General features: G+C 34.2%; 1 protein-coding gene across 3 annotated transcripts in view; it reads right to left on the bottom strand.

Annotated features, from left to right (window-relative positions):
• Positions 1 to 27,476, bottom strand: part of Rhp (rhophilin) — a 42,614-nt gene that overhangs the window by 4,297 nt on the left and 10,841 nt on the right. For all 3 annotated transcript variants that reach the window (XM_065344161.1, XM_065344160.1, XM_065344162.1), the window contains 3 exons: positions 4,221 to 4,336; positions 1,076 to 1,204; positions 898 to 973 (listed from right to left, as the gene is read on the bottom strand). In XM_065344161.1, the coding sequence (XP_065200233.1) occupies positions 898 to 973; positions 1,076 to 1,204; positions 4,221 to 4,336 (321 nt within the window). The remainder of the gene's footprint in view (positions 1 to 897; positions 974 to 1,075; positions 1,205 to 4,220; positions 4,337 to 27,476) is intronic.

Genomic DNA, 27,476 nt, shown 5'->3' with positions numbered 1-27,476 from the left:
ATTATGTCTAAAAAAACACACACACAAATCTTCGTTTGGTTAAGAAATTTCCAAAATGACTCAATAACGTTTTTTTCGTTTTTTTTTACTCGTATTTCATTTTTTTTTTTTTTTTTTATAATTATTTATTGAAACACGGCGTAGGCTTATATGATTCATCAAACAAATTTCCGATATATTTTTTCAAAAAAGATTTTCATTCGAGTTGAGTTTCATTTGAAGAGATAACAATGTTTTTTTCCAATATTTGATTTGTCTTTGTACAGATAGGATACGCTTTCTTCATGAAAAAGTAAATAAAATTTACGCAATAAATTCGATTTTGAAATTTATGACGTACTCTTAGCATGCAGGATGGGTTTCAGATACCTCTACCTATTCGTATACTCGTATGAATGAAATAAACGAAACCGTATAGGTAAATAATAATACTATTTTAGTCTAACGAATGTTTACATAGTTGCTATTTTTCAAAGCAGGTACCTATATAATTACGCCAATACGTTCGATAAACTTGAAAAAAATTAGTAGGTACTTTTAAGGCTTTAATTTCACTACCACTACTAGTTTTTTTTGTCGTTTACTGATGAGATCATGTTCAATGAAGTAGGTACGCAATTTTACAACTAAAAACACTGGCTGACGCAGTTATTAATCCACGTGAATCAGTTCATATATGGTTAATTTACCGCACTAAAATCCACAAAGGTGTGGTTAAAGGTATGTACATGTAAGACGAGTCGAGTGATGATAATAATAATCGAATTTTGTTGTAAAATAAAAAGAAGAAAAAACTTTGGTAATAATACGAAAGATAAAGATTATAAAAAGTGACGTTAAACGCGAGGTAGCAATTATAAGAAAAATGAAACATTTATTTCGTGAAAAATAAATTACCTTGAACGATTCCGCAAAATCAATCTCTTTGGTTTCTTTGAGTCCCAAAGGAATCATCGGCATTACCGGTTCCTTGCTGTAATATAAATTAATTTGACGTTGATGTATTTTCCTGAGGTAGGTATCTAGGTACTACATAATCCGTGGGTAATACTTAGTAGATGAAAAATTTACCAACCTTTCGCCTTGATATAGTTCAACGGAGCTGTTCAGTTCTGCGAGCTGTTCTTTTAAAAGCTGAAGATTCGAGTTGACGAAACTTAATTCCAGGGCGACGGTTTCTTTTAGTTTACGATTCGTGGTAGCCCTGTGTTGAAAAATCGAAAGATTTTATTTTATTAATGAATGAAGATGAAGTAATGTAAATTTTATTGAGGAAGGAACCAGACTTTAATTAAAAATCATGTTGATGTTTAAGACAGAAGAAATGATAAGAGCATCAACTCTTTGTATTTTCTGATTTTTTTTTTTTACTTTACCGTACCTACCTAACATACACAACAAGGAAGATGAAGAAATAAATAGGTAATAATTATTAATCCACACTTTTGAAAAACAAAAAACTGAGAAATGGAAAAAATATGACGATAAAATAGAAAAAAAATCATTTTTGTTCAGAAAAAATTATGATTACTGATTAGTGATTAGCTACGTAGGAACATATTTTTAAAAAATGTTTCCAAAACACATTTTCATTACAAGATGAGGAGAAAAATTTCAGTAAAATTTTCTCAATAATCAAGAATACATGTTTGAACTGAACGTTTGTTTTTTCAAAACAATTATGTATTAAAAGTTGAATTTTTTTCTTTTTTTCAGGTTTAATGTAGATACCTACCTATTTAATAGTTTTTTCATTTTTCCATAACAAAATGTCGATTTTTGTTAAATAAATAATGTAGTTTTATGAATGAGAAGTATCATATTCAGCTAATTGCTAAAAAAATTGTTGAACGGAACAAAAAAAATGGAAAGAGTGAGTAAGTCCAAAATTACATCCACATTGAAAATTTTCATAACGCTCAACTCCTTCCTTTCTAAAACATTCTGAGTGGATTTGCACTTAATTTCAGTTTTCTTAGGTCATAACTATGCTCTATGCTGCTCATAATCTTGGTCCCTCCTGCTACCTTGTAGGAAAAAATGGAATTGAAAACAACCTCCAAATTGGTTTTTCATTTTACTCATCTTTTTTTAGGCTTTTCAAAGCCTACTTATCATTTGTATTATGTATCCAAAAAACATACAATCATTTTTTTGGAAAATTCGTTTTCCAAAAAAAAAAAAATATCCAGCTACCTAATCAAAGCAGAAAAGTGGAAGTTGAAAACAAAACAAAAATATGATAATTTTACATTTTCAAGAATTAAAATTAAGAACTGAAGTGGAGAATTTCCATTGTGAAAATGTCTATCTCTAATGAAAAAATTTAGGTTTATTACGGGAACCAATTTTTTCTCCTCTTTCTCTCTAAATAATTTTTTCCAATTTATTACATCCATCCTCACTCATCGTATAGTGTACTGTGTACCTACAGGCATTTTGAAAAATAATTCAAATGTGCAAATTTTGTCTATCTTTCAAAATTAAAAGAAAAACACCAAAAGCTATTAGTGTTGGAATTGTTCACTTCACGACACGAATGTCTTTATTCATTCGCTCGTTATAGAAAATGTCATAAAAGAACGAATTTTGAAATTAAATTCCCGACGAAGGCACGATGTTTTCCTGTGCTAGAATAAGTATGCAAATTTAATAACGTCAACTGCATTCGAATGACGAAGAAAAGAATTCATTAATATGTTGGACTATTCGCTATTCGACATCTGCGCTGTCATTCTCACCATGTCAGTATAAATTATATTTTCTCTACTAACAAAATAAGTGACGCAAACGTTGGAATAAAAAATTCATTACGATGGTAAAAATTTATACCCAGTAAGGTATTAAAAAGATAAATATAATTTTTTCATTAAGCATTATATGAGGAGCTTGGAATCAAAACTCACTTTTGCCATCGGACAAAGTTTTGAGAAAATCGACAATAACTGATTTCGCCTAGTGCGTTGATGAAAAAAACGCCGCAAAGTGTGTCAAACTCTTGAGTAAGACTACTAAATAGGATTCCATGAGAAAATTTTTTTTTTCAAGTTGCCATATCGTTGCGGTACGGCTATCAAGTTTGGCAAAAGTGAGTTTTGATTCCAAGGTGGGGTAATTCTACTTTCTTTTGCAAATATATCGAAAAATAAGCCTCCTGGAAGAAAACTAACGACATTATGTCGATTGGAAATTTAATTCTCTACAATTCTCCTCGACCTGATTTTTCCGTAGAATGCTTCGTTCAGTCTCCAGACAGCTTTAAAAGTTTTGAGCGCTGAATTTTTCCAAAAATTATACTTTCTTTTGCAAATATATCGAAAACTAAGCACTCTAGAAAAAAACTAACGACATTACGTCGATTGGAAATTTAATTTTCTACAATTTTCTTCGACCTCATTTTTCTGTAGAGTATTTTGTTCCGCCTCCAGAGAGCTTTAAAAGTTTTGAGCGCTCAATACATCCAATTTTTTACCTCCTCAGTTGCATCACTTCCAAATTCAAAACTACCATTTTCGGTATTTTCACTATCAGAAAATGCTTCCGAAGTTGCAACTGAATTATTTTGGCTTTGTAGACTTCCATGCGACCTTCAAAATACAGTTTTTTTTTATAGCTTGGAGTCAAAACTCACTTTTGCCACTGGCAAAAGTGAGTTTTGACTCCAAGGGCACTTTTTAACACGAAATTGTGAAGAACTGGGGCCGAATTCGGAAAAATGGATTCTGTAGGGTCATAGAGAAGTTGAAGAAGTATCAGAATCCGCAAAAAAACGCATATCGGTTTTTGGTGGCAAAAGTGAGTTTTGATTCCAAGCTCCTCATATCGACTTGCTATTGATCTTGAACAATTAAACAGAAGAAAAACATCGTCACTTTACGAAATTCTATACAAATTGAAGACGTGTAGGCAGGGCAGGTAGAGGTGCCATTAAACGACGCTACACACGATGACGCGATACACGAGTATATAATTTCATTCTATTTGGTTTTAAAACAAAAGAATAAAAAAAAGAGTTAAATGTAATTTTTCAAACCAGTTGAATACATTTGTATTGCATTTTCAGCTTTTCACCACAGTACCGTGTAATTTATTCGTCGGTTCGGTCGACATAGATAAAAGGTACAGACTCAGAGCATGACCTTAGAAGCCTAGACATTACATAATTTATTGTAGCAATACTATCTAGCCTAGGTACACAAATTAAATTACTAATAACGAACTTGAAAAGATTTTCAGCGCCTGCTCTCAGCCTCAGTTCCTTATTAATCTCTTGATTCAGTTTCGATCTTTTATTTTGTAGTTTTCCTCGACATGTCGCAACTCGAGGATCGGAACCCTGCAACAAAAAAAAGGTAAAAAAATTACAACAACGATTCATTGACAATTGAAATGTAGCAATAAATTCTCGTTTTCGAGGTACACACGAGCACGGAGACGAAGGGGGAGAGCAGGCAATTGTTACGATATTATGTATTCGCATACACAGGCTGGAAGTTATCACGTGCCCGGAATTGATTATACGGTGTGTTTACGTAAACGCGAAAGCACCCTTTCCACATGCCCAATGCGGCATTACACTTATACCTATATTGCTAGATTCCGTTCACGAAGTCGAATATAGGTACGAGTACATGTAAAGAAATCACGTCCAAGTCGATATTCACGCGAACAAATATTTCGGCGGTATTGGTTAATTTTCACTTACGATTACAATCATCGATATAAATAAGGTGTATAATATGTACACCTTTCCAGTTTCCAATTACCATACGGTATGGCGAAAATGAACATGATTATCGCCATGTACCTAGGCATACTATTTATGCGTATTGCCTACTCAAGATACATATGTACATAATATGTTGTGTTTTTTTTTTGAATATAAGGTATCGACAAACTAGTCTCAAAAGTGATGTTGATGATGATGAAGGAGCACCGGCGTGATTCCTATTATTTACAGAACTCAACAACCGGCTACGATTTCAACTATTGCCCAATGTTTTACGTTTTTTAGTGTTTAACCTACTAGTGCCAACGTAGGTATCGTAAAAAATATATAATAAATCGGTTAATCCGAATAACTACTATTTAGATGAACAGATGACCTGAAAAAAGTCAACATTTTTCCAATTTTGACAGCATTCTTGTTTCGTCACAGTTCAACGTAACGTAACGATATACCAACGTGTTCCGGAATCTTATTTGCATCATAGTAAACAATGATGTGCGAAAATAGTTTAAAGGTTTTATACGAGAAGGTATACCTATTTACGATATCGGACACAAGTTTCGAAGATAGGTATTTCCCTGCTCGAATTACTCGAATTCTTTTGTATAAAATCTTCGAACCGCGAGCGTTTTTCTTTTATAACGGTTTTTACTTTTAATTTTTCACTTTTACATTGCAACTACAAGTAAGTAGATCGAAGTAGGTAGGTACGAGTATGTCGTAAATAGACCCGAGACGATGATTTTTTGAATTTTTATGTGTAACTAAATATTACGTTGAATTACATAAATACATATTAGGCAAGAAGATCGGAAAATATGTTAAAATGTACTGTGAACATGATTATTTTTATAATCCATTATACATGAATTTCGAAAACTTTTATCCTACCTATCTATAAATTCTGGTTGAATTAGGAACAAGAGGTCATTTTTATTCTGAAAAATTGAAATGTCACGTCGAAAATTGGGTCAACTAAAAATCACCTATTTTTGATTTAAATTACTCGGAACCAATCGAGTATCGTTGATAAGGAAACACTTGAGGTGAAAAAAATTTACCCCCTCCCCCCCTCTTCACAAACTTTTCATACTTATAATAAAAATTCTAATCTGAAAACTGATATGTTACAATTTTGAGATTTTGGACTTCAATGAATATTTTTATTTTACCTATACAACAATAAAAAAATTGGGTAGGTAACTTGAAAATATTTTCGAAATTCAGTTTTACGACCAAAAAAAAAATATCGTAAAAAAAATAACAATTGACGTACCTAATTTGATTCACAAAATTCAATCTGGCGACGAAAACAATTAAAATGCGGATGCGAAAATCATATTTTAGAGGTCAGTCCTCCTGAATAGAAGGAGTGAGACAGAGACGATTGATTTTGAATTTTTTTTTGTTGGGTTTGAGTAGGTACTTAACGAAGAAAAAAACCGACTATTTATGAGTAATTTTGCACAATTTTCAGTACAAGTTCTTCTTGATGGTCTAAAAAATTAAACATCGTCCATTTTCGTCCTAACATTCCAAAGGATTAGAATGGGAGTGCAGGCAGGAAATGTTGTAATATGACTTGTCCATGTTCTGGCGAATCCTGGTGACTTCTGGAGAATCAGTCACCAGGATTCACCAGAAGTCATCAGGTGTACAAAATTGGTCAAATGTGGTCACTACTCGGTTAATCTGTCACCAAAAAGTCAGCAGAGGATGAAATGTGACTTTTCTATGTTTTGGTGAATCCTGGTGACTTCTGGTGAATCAGTCACCAAGATTCACCGGAAGTCATCAGGTGTATAAAATCGCTCAAATATGGCCAGTGCTTGTTTAATTTGCCACCAAAAAGTCACCAGAGGATAAAATATGACTTTTCTGTGTTCTGGTGAATCCTGGTGACTTCTGGTGAATCAGTCACCAAGATTCATCAGAAGTCACCAGGTGTATAAAATCGCTTAAATATGGCCAGTGCTAGTTGAATTTGTCACCAAAAAGTCACTAGAGGATAAAATATGACTTTTCTATGTTCTGGTGAATCAGTCATCAGGTGTACAAAATTGGTCAAATGTGGTCACTACTCGGTTAATCTGCCACCAAAAAGTCAGCAGAGGATGAAATTTGACTTTTCTATGTTCTGGTGAATCCTGGTGACTTCTAGTGAATCAGTCACCGAGATTCACCAGAAGTCACCAGGTGTATAAAATCGCTCAAATATGGCCAGTGCTTGTTGAATTTGTCACCAAAAAGTCACCAGAGGATAAAATATGACTTTTCTGTGTTCTGGTGAATCCTGGTGACTTTTGGTGAATCAGTCACCAAGATTCACCAGAAGTCACCAGGTGTATAAAATAGCTTAAATATGGCCAGTGCTTGTTGAATTTGTCACCAGAAGATAAAATCCGACCAGGGGTGGACTGGCCCAAAGGGCCTACCGGGAAATGATACAAATTGAGGCCTATTTGTACATAAAGGGTCCATTTTCCGTAGTATTTTCGATCACGGGGCCCCTAAACTCTCACTCATTATCCAAAATTTATAACTAAAGGGGCCCATTTTTCACCAAAAGGGCCCACTCTCTACTCAAGGGCTCACATTTCTCCTGGGGCCTACCGGGATTTCCCCGATAGCTCTTATGGCCAGTCTACCCCTGGTTGTAATAATTCTCATGCATTTGTGATGCATATTTCTAGCGAATCTTGTCGCCTCTTTAGAGGCACAAGAACAAGGACCCCCATTTTTAATCAAAATTCTTAAAAACGTGCTATTTTAATTGTTACTTATACTAATTCAAATTATGTTGAGTTCGAAAATTGGTTAATTTATATTGTGTTCATAGCACACTATACTCCTTTCAGTCCGAAAGTTCAATATTATGTCTTTACGATTGATAATAATTATTTTATCATTTATATGTATGAGGCCCTAGGTACATTTTTTGAGCCCTCTAGAAAATTTCAGGGGAAACTGCCCCCATTTGCCCGGTCCCCCATCGATGTTATTTAAAAATTACATGAAAATTTTAATTTTTCTATCTGAGTCGATCCATTTATTTTTCAAGACTCTGCAGGAATTCAAAAGTTGGCAGAGGTATAAATGCCCCCCCCCCACTCGTCTCTAAAATATAGCCAAAAAATTCACGAATTTATCGATGAAAAATCGAGTGGACATCTCAGCTATACAATAACAACAACGTTTAACGTTCAAAGGCCCCATTCAACCAGGGCCAAGGCTTAAAATAGGATTTTAAGGAGTTCGAATTCTAAGTAGGTAAGTTGTGTGAAATTTCGAAAAATGTGATTAGGCAGCTGGAACCCTGAAAATCTCTATGTCATAATAGATGCACTTCACGTTAGAAAATTGTCTCTGCTCTGCACCTCACGCCCTAAATTTCGATTTCTGTTTCATTCGCGCCTCTATATTTTTGTAGTTACACATTTCAAAGTAATTTTTCCGACAGCGAAAACAACTTTTGAATTCCTTCGAAGTTCGTTGTTGTATTAGAAAAATTACAAATTCCGTTAGTATACAGAATGTTTTATCCCATGTTGTTAAAATATTAATATGATGTATAACATAACGGATTAGAGCTCGTCGGACTCGGAAGCAACAGCTACTTGATAAAATAATTTGTTTTCATGTTATAATCATACGCACAAACACACTTCGAAAGTAATTAGGGTATTAGAAATTATAATTTCATAACTGTTCTATTAAGCATTCTAATTACGTCCCGAGATATACCTATACACGAGGAGGAGGAGGAGGAGGAGGAGGAAGACGATCGATGGCAGGAGGCAGGGTAGAGGTATAGGAAAAGCGAAGTGACGTTGGCTCACTATTATACGCATCAGTGATGATATAGACGAAAATTATATGCCTAGTAGATTGACAATCAACGAGATTATCCAACAGCTCAGAGGAGAGTAAAAGGCCTCATCTATATAAGCTCCGGTTTAGTAGTAGTACTTATAAAACTTATCTATTCTATTATAATATAGAGTAAGATATAGACTATATATTTACACAACTGGCAGACTCCTCAACCTTATAATAACGTCAAACAATGCGTCTTATAATTACGATAATGTAGTAATCTCGTTTACGTATCATGCAATATTATAGAGAGGTACGTACTACGTACATATACGTATGACGACGACGACGCACACGTCGGTAACGGAAAGTACACAGTACACATAATATGAGTACCTCAGCCATGTTGTTATAGGCTTTTCAAAATGAAAACAAAGAACGAATAAATTATAATTGGATGGTTTCATTTTAATAATTTTATTCGCCATATGTACGAGTAAGATATATAACGGGAACAATCATCGTAATAACCTATGCAATTTATGCGAAAACAGTAAGTAAGTAGGTATATTAAATTCGCTGTCACATAAGAAAATCGACATTATGTATACACGAGACAATCAGATATAGGTATAAATATCAACGTGTACTTTCAAATTGAAGAGAGCGATTATAAATTATTACACTTTGAAGCGGTTTACTCTCTCTTTAATTTGTTGAACAAATAGAAACGTAAAAACTTTTTGTACCTATCAGATCTATGTATACCTACCTTTACCTATTCCATAGAATTATACTCGTATGTTACACATGCACACGACGACATTAAGTTTTTCAAACAGATGTCTCCCAGATAGTATGTGCAGAGATGTATGTATGATTTCTCATAATACGTAAAGTAGTATTTTTCATCGCGCCTTTGAAATATACCTACATACGAAACGAAGATATTGTTAATTTATGTATCCATCCGAGCTGCATTTGATTCACACATTCCTGTTTTCAAACATTACGAGAAATATCCCTACTTTTAGTAGGTCTACATATTTTTTTAATAGAAAAATCCATCATCTCGTGAACAGCATCCGCATATATACCTACAATTCGAATCGTTATTCTTTCAACAATTATCATAAAAAAATAAATATTCTTCAAACACGATATTTTATTTTTCGTGAAACAGACGTTATAAATTTACACGTTAGCCAGATTTTCTATCTCGTAGTACTTCTAATAGAGAAATTCATTTTCATAAAGCGCCCATATCGCCTATTACAAATGATTATATTGGGAAGTACGTACCAAAATGCGGTTAACGTTGAAAATTTCAATCATAAATTATTCGTTTTATGGCTATTTTATTTATATAATATTTTTTTGTTTAATTAACGTACAAAATATGGACAAGGAGCTGGTGGAGATATTTCGAGGTAGGCCTATAGTCGGGATAATATTACACTCAGAAGGCTGGTATATGTTTTGCATACAAGGTGTCCTATCAAACGTGTTTACTATGCTTAATGAGGATAGCGCAGATAGAATTTTGTCAATTGAGATGGTTGAGGGGAGGAAGAAGGAAAAAATTCGAGATGTAGGTACGATAGGATAGGAAAAAGGGCGTCGATAAGATAATGAAAAACAGTGATGGAGAATAGCTGAAAGTTTCATAAAATTCTCCAGCCCAAAATGGGATCCCATCAGAATGATCTAGTCAAATCAAAGTTCTGATGGATTAGATTTGTTCAGACTTAATCGAATTTATAACAGAGGAGACACGATGGAATCTGACCGGATCTAATCAAATCAGAATTTCTATCATAAAATTTATTTCCAAAAAATTTCTGGATAAGGTATTTGATTTCAGCTCCCTCGAAAACCTAACAAATGACACATCACACGTCATTTTTAATTTTTTGGTTTCAAAAAGAAAGGGGATCACAAGAGCCAAGTCTAAAAAATATCTTTCAAATTATCAACAATCAACAAGCTACTTCATTTCATAGATTTTGATCAAAATTAAATCACATTCTTAAAATTGGTTAGTTAAAAACAAGCTAAAAAAGGTTTTCACAGTAATTTTTTCAAATTTTCAAATGATAGCTTTCAATTTTTGCACTCATGGTATCAAATTGAGCCACTCCTGCCAGTCTTCAGGTATGCCTATAAGTCCCCCCTCCCAGCTCTCCCACCCCTTAGTGTATTTAAATTCGAAATGTGCCAGTAGTTTAACGGGACACCCTGTATGAATGCACATCGGTATCTCTACACCTTGTTGCGTGAATTGTATTAATAATTTACCGAGAAGATGTATATTTGATGGTTATTATTCGACTTTGTATAAACGTCTTCATTCATATCTAGCTTATATTTTTTTCTTTTCGGGTAAAAAAGAATGAGTCCACGATACTATTTTTAGAAAAGCCATGCGACAAGTTTTTCAACTTTCATAACACACTTGTAATAAATACTTGGGTATGTAGGTATTATAAATCCGGCGATATTATAAGTATAGGTAGGCTATGGTTTGTAAAAATCGTTTATGATATGTGTATATACTCGTATATTATCACCGGGAGGTATCGGTCCTCGCTCGGTGGACTCACTGTCGTCAGGTATACCTATTTTACTACCAAAATACTCCTATGAGTGAATTTCGTTTATGTGTATTTTTATACGATACCTTCTACATGTTAATTCACGAAAAAAAAAATTAAAAGATGAAATTGATAATCGTATAGAATAGGTATGGTAGGATGTTGGATTGACCTGTCGTTCCATAAAATAGCTCGATAGGTAGATATGCTCTTTCAATGATGGGGTAAAATTACCCACACATTCACTGGAAATAATTTCTATAACACTTTCGCGATGCGATATTTTATTGCATGCAAATTTTACGCCATTAAAATGGCCATAGGTTACATTTTTATTCTCAGCCAAATATGCCGAATTATACCTTTACAACAATGTAGGTAGGTAGGTAATATGGAAGCGTTAAATTTTTTTCTGAGGTAATGAAAAATAATTACTCTTAGGTAACGAGCTGGGTTATTGGTACAAATATGTATACGAATGCCTATTACCTGCCTGCTTATATATACGCACCTGGAAACATTTTACAAAATAAAATACAATATCAAAGAGTCACGAATGAATAATGGAAGCAATCGCCAACAGGTACGGTGCAAGTTGATTAAATCTGTTGCAATTAATGTTTTGAAAAGAGAAAGTGTGTAGATTTCTGTTTAGGCGAGTCTGCAAGTGATAACACCCAATTTTAGTCGCGACCAGCATAACTTAGTATTAATAGGTACCCTAACCATACATAACCTATGCTGTTTTCAAGTACATTACATATAATTTTGCTGATAACAAATACGTAAGTAACATATTCGCGGTGTGAACTTTATCGCTGGAGAGCCAGGATAGTATCGAATGCGTGTAAAGACAATGCGAACATTACTGTAATTAGATGACTCAATGCAATTCTTATCGAGCACTCTAACAGCTATTATGTTTTAATCCAATATGGTACCTAGACTTATTCGAATGAACTCTTTCGACGTTTTGAGTAAAACGAGTTTGTCTTTGTAAATCATAATGTTCACTGCTCGTACCTACCTACCTATTTTATTCGTCCTTCAAAAGTTCAAGTTTTTTCATTTTTTATGAAACCGATCTTCGTTATTTTCGGATACCTACTTACATGTTCCACAAGAGGGAAAATTGATTAGGACAGCTAAAAATTGAGCTTTCATCTGAGGACGATTATTAGGATAACTCGAAAAGAACATAGCCAGGTAAAATAGGCGATTTGGCCTTGTCCTCGAAGTTTGAAACTAACCGACGGAAATTATTCCTTATGATCTAAAACCCCCATGATAAAATTTCAGATGGCCAAATCACCTATAACCCCTTCAAAAGGAGTGAAACTGCAATTTCAGTTCAAATTTTCCATTTTGATAGTTGTCAACCGAATTTTTTCAAACTTGCAGAGACGTTAAATGAAACTTATTGAAATTTTTTCAATCATATCTTCTGGGTAAAACGCGCATTTTTAGCTTTCAAACGGCACTTTTAGGTTTCAGTAAGTTCTTTCAGAGGTGAAATTATGATGAAAAAAATTGTGTAAGTATCTCACCTAGTAGATGACCTTCAAAAATGCAATAAACCAATTTTCATGATTTTTCCAGCCTGAATTAGTCAATTTTGGCCAAAAATTTTTTCTAGAAATACATAAATATTATAAAAGAAGTCGAACCACACTATCAACCCGAATTTGGACCAAATTTGTAAATTTTTTCTACGAGTATATTTAAAAATTTTTACTAGAAAAATTGAATTGCCTGATTTTGGGAACCCCTGAACCCTCTTCTGGATCACCGAAGCGGCAAAAATTTATGTCTAGACTAATACATAGGTATAACTCGAAATATGTACATCATTATGAGCAACTTCAAAGAAATTAAAAATCAATGCATTTTTCCAAATTGAAAAAAAAAACTGACTGAAGAAAATAATTTTTAAAAATGGTTTTTTTAAAAAAAAATTGCTTACATCTAAAAATGAACAAAATAATGATGGAATATTCAATTACAATTGCATAAAAATTGAAAACGTCAGAAAAGGTATGAATAAGTACATTAAAATCACTGAAAATGATCAGAAAATATTTAAATTTCCACACAAAATTTGACGTAAACTGTAAAAAAAAGTTTTAAAAAAAATTATATTGAAAACCAGTTAAAATTATCTGTACAAAACAAACAAAAAACAAAAAATCACTAAAAATGAACAAAAAACAGGAAAAATCTATCAAAAAAATGGTCAAAGTTGAGCAAAATTTGACAAAAGTTGCACGAAAAAGTGTTGAATGCACATTAAAATGACATAAAAACATGAAAAAAAAATTTTAAATCAGTGAAAAATTTCCAAAAAGTAGGTAGGTACCAGCTAATGACATTAAGTAGTAAAATTTGACAAATGTAAGCGAAATTTTTATAAAACATTGTTGAAACCTCTCCTGATTACAAGTAGGGTAAAAGCAGGTAATATGGGGTTGCTAGTAGTATGGGGTACCCGCTTTTTTCGTATTCTATGGGTGCTATCCAACAGGAAAAAATTGAGGGAGTGTTTTTAAATGATTCTAAGATGATCTGATCAGACCCGGAGGCGATTGGTCACGTGTACTCTTTTTTATTAGTCGGTGGTGACTTTTTCATGCAACCCCAAAACAAATACGTCAAGTTTTTTGAACATTTTCGCAAAAAATACATATTTTTTTGAAATTTCAAGTAGAGTGCCGGAAAGAGCCATGATTTTATTATCTATTTCATACTTTACTTTTTCAGTGAGTCGTTTTTCTGAATTGAAAAAAAAATAGAACATTTTTGGCGTTGAAATTTTCACATGCTGGTAATATTGGGTACCTTGTTTTTTCGCAGATTTTTGACATGTTCTGAACCAAAAATGCCTAAAAAAGAACCAAAAGACTAACAAGTGTAAAAATGATGAATAAAAATCATTTTCCTGTTTGTTTTATTCGTTTATTTTCATTTTTACAAATACTTCATATTACTGCCATTTTTTGGTGAATTTTCAACAATTTTTTCGAAAAATCAAAAAATTATGAATAAAATCATGGGAAACCATGGTTTGTGCGTGACATAAATGTAAAAACTGGGAAAAAAAATAAGTTTTGGCTTTTTAAAAGTCATTTTATTGTAGTTTTTATTGGTACCCCATATTACCTGCACTTTTTCAAGAACGTCGATTTTGAACTTTTTTTTCAAAAAAAAATTAAAAATAGTAAACATGATTTTTAGTGTCCACAATTTTTATCACAGATGGGTAAATGTTTGAATTTTCGAATGTCGCAAAAATTTTCATTTTTCATCAATTTCTCTTCATTCAGGAAGAGTTTGAACTTATGTTCCCCATGTTACCTGCGTATTACCCTAAAAGCATCAAAAACACTGTAAATAGCCAAGAATTGATTAAAAATGTCAGTAAAATTGGTGAAAATTGCATAAAATTCACAAAAGAAAAAAAATCTGTTCCCAGTGAAAAATGACAGGATCTGATCAGCTTCGGACATCTTAGAATCTGATCGGATAAAAATTTTGATCAGATTAGTGATCAGACTCAGACTGGAAAGGGAGACCTGCTTGAATCTGACCAGATATGATTAGATCACATCAGAGCTGATCAGATCCAATCATTTCCTCCTTAGTCCAGTCGGTAAAGCACTTTATGGGGGCAAACCCAAACAAAATTGCTAACAAAGATTTTTTTGCTTTAAAATGTCCAGGAGGGTGTCCTAAACAACATATGTGGACCCGTCCCCGATCCACCTGGAGCCTTTCCCCCCACGGTGGATTTTAGCCCCCCAAAACACGTTTTTCGACATTTTCTCCCCCGCATTGCATTTTAGCAAAAATATGTGGGAAGACAAAAGAATCTACGCCAAATTTCCGATCTAATGATGTATCAACTTTCCTTGTACGTTCAATGGGGGTGGAACTAAAGCCATTTAAAAAAGGGGGGTATCCTGAAAAATACATACATAAAGGCTATAGGCGCCCAAGAGGGGTGAAATGGTCTCCGAAAGTGTTCGAGTTGATATTAGCATAGAAGGTGAGTACCATAGAGAAACTTCCGCATGAAAAATTTTAGATCCACACCCCCTCCCCTTTTTGGAGAGCCCCCCTTTTCTGAAATTTCAATAACACTTTTCTCAGCCCCATGTTGACCGACTTTGAAAATTTTGCAGTATGTCATGTATATCCTTAGTATGTATCCCCACAAAAATTTTCAACCCCCTCCCCTCATATTTACCCCTCAAAATAGCGTTTTTTCATTTTTTATGCTTTTTAACAATAGTGAAAATTGAAGGGACTACGTGCTCTGGAGAGAGTTAGATGAGGGTAGCAAAAAATCTGACATCATATTCGTGCTCAGTGGTATCGAATCATAAGAAACGGACACCCTACTTATTAATACTTGGTTATTTTCCCCAAAATTCCCATTTTACCCCAACCCTCCCTCAGACACGTTTTTACACCATTTTGAGGGGTAAATATGACGGGAGGGGGTTGAAAATTTTTGTGGGGATACCTACTAAGGACATACACAACTTCCAGAAAAATTTTCAAACTCGGTTGAAATGGGGCTGAGAAAAGTGTTATTGAAATTTCAGAAAAGGGGGGCTCTCCAAAAAGGGGAGGGGGTGTGGATCTAAAATTTTTCATGCGGAAGTTTCTCTATGGTACTCACCTTCCATGCTAATATCAACTCGAACACTTTCGGAGACCATTTCACCCCTCTTAGGCGCCTATAGCCTTTATGTATTTTTCAGGAAACCCCCCTTTTTTAAATGGTTTTAGTTCCACCCCCCTTGAACGTACAAGGAAAGTTGATACATCATTAGATCGGAAATTTGGCGTAGATTCTTTTGTCTTTCCACATATTTTTGCTAAAATGCAATGCGGGGGAGAAAATGTCGAAAAACGTGTTTTGGGGGGCTAAAATCCACCGTGGGGGGAAAGGCTCCAGGTGGATCGGGTACGGGTCCACATATGTTGTTTAGGACACCCTCCTGGACATTTTAAAGCAAAAAAATCTTTGTTAGCAATTTTGTTTGGGTCCAACCCCTTACCGACTGGACTACCTCAGCTATTATCATTTTTCACTTTTTTGTTCATTTGATACTATGGTCAAAAGCGCACAAAATTATGAGCTTCATACAATGCATTTTTAAAAGGAACATTATTCAGAATGTCTTAACAGAGTTTTAGGCATTCCTATACATCCTCTTTTTATCAAAATTGTCGAGTTTCACCAAATCTCTCTTGAGTTTATTTTCCAAACTTGTCAAAATTTCCGAGGTTTAACAAACCCTAGATTCTTTAGTTTCATCAAACTTGACTAACCTGACAAAGTCGAAGTTCACAAAACTTACCAAATTTCAAGCTTCAACGAACCCCTCTATATTTTTGAGTTTTGGTAAAACGTAACCAAATTTTAGATTTTATAAGGTTACCTAATCTTTGAATTTTTTGCATTTGCAAACCTCACCAAATTTTGTAATTTATCAAATCCACCAAAATTTTCAAGAATTACAAAATCTAGTAACCAAACATTAAATTAAGGCTTGGCTAAATCTATCCAAATTTTTTAGCTTCCTTGACCGTGTACCATAAGTTTCACAGTCTTACAAAGCTAAATTCAGTAATTCAAAGGTAGGTAGTAGGTACCTACAAAAAAATCTAAATTCAATTCAGAAATCTTCAGCGCTGAAAAAATTCCCGAGAAGCTTCACTTTCCTTAAGACTATAGCCCTGAAAAAAATCACGTTTACTTATTCTGTTATTGACCTCAAAGCAATGTTACAATGTACCCGAGCGGCATTATTCATACCTAATTAATGTTAGTGTGTTATGTACCTAGTACCTAGTACCTACCAGTAGGTAAGGTCCTTAACATATCATAATTTGCAAGTCGAATATCGCATCGTTAGGAATTCCCTCTTTCATCTAACACATACGTATAACAGTATGCACAGATACTTTCAACGTTTACTTTCTAAAATTAATACTATACGCGAAAAAATTCGATAAATTTATAATTTTATGTAATTAAAAATGGTTAGGTACTCGAAACACTAACTATAATTAATAGTTCGCATGTTCAAGGTAGCGTTAATCGTCTACTGGAAAAGTAAAGCGCGATATAAAAAATAATAGCAGAAGTACCAGCAGTATGTATAATTTAATTTGAAAGTAATTTAATTACCCATAAGTTGGTACTCGCGGTTAAATATTTGTATTTTCCTTCATTTTATAATACCATGAACATGATCGTTATTCGGGTAGAAATTCGAATAACTTATTTAAAAATATCATTGCCATCAGATGAATGAGGTTTTCAGGTTTAACGCGCCTTCATGATATGATAATTTTTTCTACGAGGGAAACAGTACTAACTGCGTCCTTTCATGCTGATGCAGATACCTAGATCTATCAATATCTACTCGAATTAATACGTACGTACCTACCTATAAAAGTTGATAGGTGTATTTAATACTTTATTTTTATATTTGAATAATCTTTTAAAATGTTTATCCCACTGCATCTTCGTGGTTTATACGACGAGATTAATGATTATTCCCAAGTTCTTCTGGAATTATTAGGTTGGTAGGTATCGTTACAGAAGCTGACTCGACAAAAAATGCGCCCCACTGATGCTGAATGAACATCAGACAAACTGACCCAAAGACCCAGGTCGTTTTCGACATGCTCGTATTTCTATGGAAAATAATCTCGTACTAATCCGAGATGCAGTTCGTGTAAACGGTGTTATTGATAATGAGAATTTCGTACCGTATCCAAGATCAGCCGAATCTTGTCATACCATTTACGAGGATTCATAAGTCCGGCAAATACATCGGAAAAAGGCGTCAAAACCAGAAGGACGACGAAGAAGACTGTCACAGTAGTCTATTCCAATCAAAAAGAGTCATCGACATTGCAAAACCTTTCGCAACACAGGTCGTATTAACTCTATCACCGCGAGCACGTAGCAAATTATCAATAAAACAAGAAAATGTCGGCAATATAAAACTATATCCGGATAACGGGCCGAAATTTTACCTCAACGGTGATGACGATGAAAATGAAGCATCCGTCGACGTCGTCAAAACTTACCAAGCGCATTCGCCTTCGCCAATCGCCGCGGTCATCGATGCGACTCAACAAAGCCAAGAACTGATGCGTAATTTCGCTTTTTTGACCGATGAAAAACAGACGCTTATTTCCATGAAAGCTTTGCTAGAGAAAAAACTAAAACAGGAACAGAAAAGATACGATAACCTGAAGAATCACAACGAAAGCTTGAAGTTTGATTTATTCAACGCTACCACCAAAACGCTAGAGTTATCGATCGACAAACGATCACTCGAAGATGAAGTGCAAAGGATAATGTGGCAATGGAATGGTAAATTTTTACTCCCATTCAGAGATCGTAAAATTTATAGTAAATTATAAATTTTCGCGATTCGAGTATAGGTAAGGTTATTGTTCGAATATATTGAAATCCTCGTCATCATCGTTGTGTTTTCATTTCAGTTTTCCTGCAGACCTACCCACTCGAACGAGTAATGTACCTACAAACGTAGGTACTATCTAGCCGTGCTCGGTTGAATTTTCTAATTGCATTAAGATTCTCTTTCCTTTATCCGCGGTACAATTAAAATTAACCATTTCTATACGTGTACTTGAACCACCATGCTCGCTGCTGCAAATACCCAAGTACGAGTATATAGGTATTCTTAAGTCGTGTGGTACTTTGTTCACGCTGGATAACTTCTCATTGGTTAGTGGAATCGTTCTTAGACATTGCCCAGTGCTGAGCTCCAATGCATTCGCCTTTATTTTTCAACAGCAATTACACACTCGTGTTGAGAGGATTTCCGGTCAACTGAATGTAAGTATTTTTCTTTCGAATCACGCTCGTAAATCACGGATAAGAAAAGATGAAAAAAGACAACTGATTCCAGTCGAAGGAATGAAATTTTTCAAAGTTGAATGGAAACAATGTAGCTGTATTAGTAGATGATTCATCTTTCATCGCAAACGTCTCTCATTATGCGCTAGAGGTACATACGTACTTGGTCAGAGTCGGGAATTCATTCAAAAGATCAGCATAACATAAACGAGTGTATTGAAATTTTGTGAAGTCATATTCATCCTATACATTCATGCATAGGCTATATACACGATTCTAAAATACACCAAACAGTTATTTCAAATTTACCAATCATACCAACGCCCAGACTATAATCCCCTGCGCTAGCGAGTATTTTCATATTCACGAACCTATCTACTCGCAACACCTCTAAAACCAAGATCCAGCGAATGATAGCCAATTTTTGCTTTTACCGCAGTACCGCAAGAAGTTTTAAGCCGCAAATACCCGTTATACCGTTACATGTTGGCGAATTAACAAACGTAAATGCTTTAAAATCGAAAAAAATCTCGCGCATATTATATAATTGTAACAGTAAAGGTAAAACTAATTAAGCGATTAAGTCGTAAAATCAGCGTCATTAAGTATATGGGTTTAAAACGTTGATTAAAAATTCAAATAAGCGTTTTGTCGCAAATATGCTACGTAGGTATAGGTAAATAAATACTGTAAGATAATATTATGGTAGGTACAGGTAGGTATGCCGATTGTTTTCTTTTTACGATAATTGACGATCGGTTTCGAATTTTAATTAATAGCGCGAATAAAACTATCCGCAGTGCAACACGTAGGTAATACGCAAGGATGAATTTGTGAGCGAAATCGAGGTAAAAGTGTCCACAAACAGAACTATAAATTGATTAGCGATTGCCTACCGATACATTTTGTGAGTCATGGAGTAAACTTTCATTCAAATTTTGTGAATATGAGTATCACTTTGTAAGTTTTTGTAAGTAGTAGTAGTAGTAGTACCTAAATGATTGGATATGATCAGGTCTGATCAGATTCAGATCCGGACATTTCATGAATCCAATTTGACCAGACCAGATTTGATTAGACGTGATCAGATCACATTTTTAATAAGACTACATCTGTTTAGATCTGATTGGATTTGACCAGATCTGAATTGATCTGATCTTGATCACACCAGATCAGATCTGATCAGATACAGAGCAGAAATTCTCCGTATCCGAAATTAGACCTGGCTAGGTCAGATTAGATCAGTTCAGACCTGATTGGATCTGGTCAGATCAAATCAGCTGTCGGAAGTATTGGGTTTGATCAGATCTGAATAGATCTAACAAGGGAACCTCTTTAGGTGTCACACTTCGATTCGAACGGGACCGCAATTTTTGGAAAGAGCATAGTCTAAAATCCTCAAAACCAAATTTTCAGCTGCCCAAGTTCATTTTTCGATTTTTGGCGAATTTTTGAAAATTCAAAATTGACTGTTTTTGGCGATTTATGCTTTTTTTTAAAAAAAAGTACGTACTTATGATCAATAAAAATGGTCAAAATAAGTCCTAAAACTAATATTAATCCCCCAAATCCAAATTTCACCATTTCCAGCCATTCTGGAGCCTCCAGCGCGATTTTTCAATTTCTCCAGAATTTTGAATTTGCTCCAGAAGGCGTGAACGGTGAATATGAAGTTAGGCAGCTAAAAATCGAGTTGTATATTACAGTCGACCTGTTTAACGAGTTTATCTACGTTTGAGCCGATTTTGAGAGTGATACCTCAAAAAAGGCTTTTTGACCAGCTTTTTTCAAAATTAAAAAATCAAAAAAATCAAAAATTTTCCGTTTGTGTGGACATTTATGAAATGCAGCGAATCGCTGTATTTTGTCCAAAACTACCCCCCCCCCCCCCTCATCGAAATTTTACAATTTCCAGCCATTCTGGAGCCTTCCCTTCATATTCACGCCTTCTGGAATCTGGAGCAAATTCAAAATTCTGGAGAAATTGAAAAATCGTGCTGGAGGCTCCAGAGAATGGCTGGAAATGGTGAAATTTGGATTTGGGTAATTAATATTAGTTTTAGGACTTATTTTGACCATTTTTATTGATCAAGCACGTACTTTTTTTTAAAAAAACATAAATCGCCAAAAACATTCAATTTTGAAAAAATCAAAAAATGAACTTGGACAGCTGAAAATTTGGTTTTGGGGGTTTTAGACTATGCTCTTTCCAAAAATCGCGGTCCCGTTGAAATCGGAGTGTGACACCTCAAGAGGTTCCCTTGTAAGGGCATCTAGCAAAGATCCGGTTTGATCAGGTCTGATTTAATCTGAGATCAATAAGGTCTGACATGAGATCTGTTCAGATTTATTTAGACCCAATCAGGTCTTCCTTATTGGATTCGAATAATCCGATAAGTATAATATCTAAAAACTTTGATCTGATTACGGAAATCCAGGGAAAGTACGGATTTTGATCCGATCTGATCAGATCAGCTGAGATCATTATCTTCTGCCGGGTAGTGAATGATTTCTCACTTTCTGTATAACTTTTAAAAAAACAGCAATCATCTATAATCCAGCAGAAAATGATAGGATCTGTTCAGAACTGGCCTGATCCAGATCCGATTTGATCAGACCAAATCTGGTTAGATCAAAGTTTTGATCGGATTTGATTTGTTTTTAGACCTGATTTAGATCCAATAGGGTAAACCTGATTGCATCTGGCGAGATTTCGTTGAGCAGATCTGGGCATTCCCTGGGTGTTGCACAATGCACGTGCATTTATTCGGCAAAATGAAAAATTAATTTTACCTATACCTACCTAGGTACCTGCTCAAAAAAACAAAAAACGAAATAATAATTTATGAGCCTACCTATTGACCCTATTGTCAATCATAGAGACTGGTTTTTTGAAAAATGTATGAAAAATTATTTCATTTAAAAATTTTTCTAATCCATTAGAAATTTTAAAATGAGATATTTCTTGTTATTTTTCAAAAATTGAGAAATTAAAAATGTTTTGAATTTTTTTTCTATATTAAAAAAGAAATTCAAAAATGACTCTGAAAACTGAAAATCTCCTGACATTTCGTTCAGTTATAAATATGCTTACCATGTTGAAAAAAAAATCAAAAATTTGAAAAAAATGAAAATTTTTTCAAATTTAATAAACAAGACAGATATGCTTAGGTACATATTTCTAGAAAATAAAAATGAAAAAAATAATAAATTTGAATTATTTATTTAATTTTGAACTATAAAAAAAGTGATTTTAAAAAGTAAAAACTAAAAGGAAATGAAATTGTGTTAAAGTGTCAAGAAATTGAAACATTTATCCGCTAAGTCTTAAAAACGAGTATCAAAATTTTTCTTTAAAAAAAGTTGGAAATTCAATTTTTTTCGTCTTCATACACAAAGTTTACAACGTCCCTGGATTTGAACCAGATCCTGTTTCATAATTAGTTACCTAGCTAGCGAATCTGTTTCAATGAATTTCCATTCATTAAAATTGGGCTATGACACATGCTGCGAAGGTTACAACCATCCACTATCCATTATACCTACAGAATTATACAGATTCAATAACCTTTTATCGATTTCGTTTGCTTTAGGTACTTTGCATATAGCACCGGTTTCAACACTATCATTTTCATCGGTTACTTTAACAAATGGTAGGTAAGGTAATATTTTGCATCTTGATCTATCGCGTGTTCTTGTGGTACCATCGTTAATTTTTGTACCAATCTGGGTAAAACAAAACATCTGGTTCATCTGTTTCCCTATATTTCTACTTCTAGTGAATCTCGCCATCGATCTTCTCACTTCTTACGATTGTTTTCCGTTTAATTTTATTCAGTTTTGTTTTGTTTTGCTATGTCAGCGAGAAAAAATATACTTATAGTTACCTATAATCTCGCTCGATAACAGTAATCTTCGCCTAACATTAAAAATCTTCAATATTGATAAGAAGAGAACAGAAGTACCTACCTACATAAATAGGTATTACGAGAACCTTTTCCTATTGATATTTCCTCGTTTACAACAATACAATTCGATGTGATTTGAAAATTTGATAAAATATTTGCAAACTGGCATTATAGTTTTCATCTATATATAGGTAGGTAAAGAAGTAGTAAGTACTAGATTGAGATACAGTAGAGGTAAATCTGTCGAATTTTATACTATTCTATTACTATTATATAGTCGTAAAATCTAATTCTAGTGCATGAAGAAGAAGAAGAAGAAGAAGAAACCTATGAGTAACAGTAACACAGTAGAGTATAGACATAGAGCCGGCAATATGATACATATAAAATACCGTTACAAGCTGGATCGCCGCGCCGCGTCGCCGTCGATCTGCCGCCGTTCTCGATAGAGATAAAAAGTAGTGCAACGATTATCTTTAATGCGCGCATGACTCTCTGACCAACTCCAGATCCAGAAGGAATAGGTATAACCGGAAGAAAATAGCAGATGTTGAAGCGCGATGCAACTACTGAACCACTTGATTCGAGAAGTAAATTAATAAAATTATTTACGAGTGTATCGAATTAACGGTTCAGTTTGAGTGTATTTCCGCAAATTTCCCAACATCGCCATTGCACTTCTCCGAATACTTTTTGCAGAGCGGAATTCTTCATTCCAACTCGTTAAATTAAATATTCAGCATTTATCATAAAGAGATACCTCTAAATACCGGCTTGTTTGCCGATAAACAGTCATGAAATAAGTATTTGTTCAGGATAACCGCGTTTAAAATGCTCAAATGGCAGCGTCACGACGTTCATCGTTATAGCTTTGAGCTAAGGTTCAGTTGTTTTACAAGTTCAAATGTTGAATGCTCAACTTTTTCTCTAAAAGTGTAGGTACCTACCTAATTTATCAAATTTGTATGTTGGTTACCTACCATCTTTTGATGATCGTTTTTATGAGCTTTGCCACAAAGAATTGGTGGCTAAGGGTTGTACCTGGCTCGGAGCTGGCTCAGAAAATTGTTTGAAATTTTAAATTCAAGCCGAAGCCAAAAATATTCGGTATCAATTAGTAATCGTGATTTCAAAAAATTGCATATCCATTAAATTTTTTGCATCCATATTTGGGAATAGTTGGTTAGTGCAGCATATTCAGTTTTCATCATGAGTTGCCTATACCACTTTTTTGAAGGGACCAAGACAATTTATTATGAAGAGTAATGTTTGTGGTAGAAATTCGTTGAGATGACCAAAAAAGGTCATCTTCAATTTTTCACTAAATTCAATGTTGAAAGAGCTACGCAAAATTTCAATAGGTAGTAGAAATATTTTTTCATCGATTTAGGGGTGAGAGACTCTAATGAAGGCACAAGTGACCGTATCAGTCTGATTTTTCTTAAGCTCTCAGAAAAATCAGGCTAAAAATAGACGATAGAAAACAAGTAACATTCAACTATAAACAAATACATACGTTTACCTACCTACTTGAATCGTGTATCCAACTTATTTACCATAATGCATAAGGCAGGTAACACTTTCAACATACTCGTATGTGTACCTATGAGAAACGCGGAAGACGTGCAAGTATTCAAGTTTTTCTATTTTCTCCGCGTACGATGACACTGGTTTATCAATTTTTCACATTTACCTACATGTAAATTTATGTCACTGTCACTACTGCAACCGCTGCAGTTCTATCGATGACCTATTAATTCAGCTCGTAAACTTTTTGTTTTCTCACAACGAAACAAAGTAAACAATGAGCCTCTTGTTCTTTCACGTATTTCTCGTGTCAAGTTACTCATTTATATCCCAGGTGATTGACTGGATATACGAGTAGGTACGTCCAGTACAGTAGTTATACATACATGTTTAGGAATTTTCCTCAGAAGAGCACCAAATACTTATAGGTACCTACTTACAAATAACTAGACTATTCTTAAAAGAAAACAAAACGTATTCATCAATTTTTTTCTTTTTTTTTGCAAAAAACTGAAAGAGAAAGAGATGAATTTTGAAGAAATCCTTAAGCATGTTTTACAAAAGCTGAATTTCATACAATTATTACTTAGTTCCCATTTTACGATAGGTATAGGTAGGTATATGCATACGCTTGAAAACGATCTAACCTTTCGTAAGGTATACCTTACCAAAGTTTCCAAGTTCAAAAAATAGATATCAGTTGAACAAGATCTCGTATAGAATTTAAATATGTACCACGTAAGTCTAGGTTATAGGTTTTGATCGATGCGTTCGTTACATGTCAACTGATTTACTTCTCAGCGAAAAGGTATCGTGCTGTGGTTTAATTATTGTTTCATGTTAAACAACTCTACGTACCTACTTAGTACTTATACACTTTGTTTAATGTTTACAGGCAGGTAGGTAAGTATATAACTTCAATTTCAAGACTATTTCTTCCAACACACTGTGGATTTTCTCATCAATTTACATCATACTCTTACACTTGAACGTAGCTGAGTAAAATTTCTCACTATTAAATAATTTTAAAAATTACACATAAAATGATGAAGGTATATATGGTCTCAAAGAGTAGGCAGGTACTATAGGCTCATAGGTGTACGTAGAAGCTCATAAACATCAACGTAGATATGCCGTAATTCATACTAATTTGCCCGCAACTGTTCAAATGAAAGCTCATAAATAGAGGATTCGTTTTAATGAAGTTATCTACGAACAGAGGTAAGTACTGTTATAACCTACCTACTACGAACTACGATGAGAAAATTCGTAATATTACGTTTAAAGAGGATGTACCCTTAGAATGAAAAGTGAAAAAGAAAACAAAATTGGTTCGTAATATTATTACAGGTATATACAGTTAGTAAACGACAGCTGACGTGAACTCATCGATGATGAAAACGTGTGATATTTTTTAGCATAAATCCGTTAATTCGGTAATACGAGAAATATGCAGTATCATCGGCGATGATCAAATCCTTATACAACAACGATACTTTTTACTTTACTAATTGACTTCGTGAAGCATTGTCGATGCATCTGCTAAAAGCATAGTAGATAGGTAAAGTCAACAGCAAACTACACGTTACAATGAGAAATTTGTTCAACTCTACGTAAACAATTGATTAGCAGGCGAGACGGAATTTCTACGCCTTCCGTTCGCGATGAAGAACGGATAACGAAATTCGGAAATGTTTACCCCGATGCTGTGTGTGTGAAACAAATTAACTAGAATGTAAAATTGTGCGATTTAGATGGTTACGCTAAATGGATACGATGAAGGACAAAGATTATCTATGTAAACCTAAACTAACCACAACCCTTTATAATCACTCGGTTTGTAGTGTGAAAGTTGAGTGTAGATTTAACAAGAAAGTTGATAAATGTAAAATGTTTTATCCATATTGTTTGTTTGTAATCTGTAGCTGAGTTGAGATGATAGATTATTTTATTTACTCATTAAACTGCACAGTTGGGACAATCTCCTGAAGTTCTGATGAATCAGATTTATAGGTACATTCGGTAGGTCTTCAAAATTTCAGGTATAGGTGAGGAACTGAGGAGGCAATAAATTTTCATTTTTGCTGGTTAATAATGAAATTATGGACAGAAGCTATGTTTGAATTCGAATTATGGTATTTCAAAAAAAGACACGTGCTCTGCTACCATGTTTTGTTTACAGTTGATTCTATTGTTAGTAAACACAATAATAGTCTCTACTGTGGGTGCAGCAAAGCCTTTCTTGTTCCCTTTGATCCTCTCACAGTATGTGTTAGTTCTGCCAACTGGTGAAATATTGTGGGAACATGGTGAATTGCATACCTAGTTACCTACATGCCTCATGTTTACTTATCGCGAACCCATCCAATCCATAGATCAATTAATTAGTCCCTATACTAAGTACCTAGTTAGTTTTTTGTTCAAATAGTGTTCAATAAATATTTATGTACAGGGTGCCCAGAAACATCGAGTACCCCAAAGAAAGTTTTTCATTAAAAATATAGGTTGGCAACGTGAAATAGATGCATATTGGTGGAATGTTATCTCTCTAGTCCAACAACCAATCATGTGCCATCACTGCTATCATTACTACCTACTACCATTCACTGTGACCAACCAAAGTATCTTAGTAGAAAACTTTTTTAGGGGTACTCGGGATATTTCTGGGCACCCTGTAAATTGGCAACGTAAAACAGATGCACGTGATTGGTGGAATGTTATCACGCCAATTCAATAACCAATCATGCGTTGTTATCAATTATCATTTCTAATTGTGACAAACTGAATATGTAGGTACTTATGTACTTATATATCAACTCAAAACTTCTTTGGGGATGCTCGATATTTCTGAGCATGCTGTACTGCATCTATAGGTACAATTAGAATAGTTCAGAACTTCAGATTAGCTTTTCATGCTTTTACTTTTAATAACCTTACACCTTACCTACTCGTTCTTTAGCTAGTAGCTACTGTAACGCAACCGTGAGAGTTTG

The sequence above is a fragment of the Planococcus citri genome, chromosome 1 (genome assembly GCF_950023065.1).
Source record: "Planococcus citri chromosome 1, ihPlaCitr1.1, whole genome shotgun sequence".
Taxonomy (NCBI): domain Eukaryota; kingdom Metazoa; phylum Arthropoda; class Insecta; order Hemiptera; family Pseudococcidae; genus Planococcus; species Planococcus citri.
This window is presented reverse-complemented; position numbering and strand designations above follow the sequence as displayed.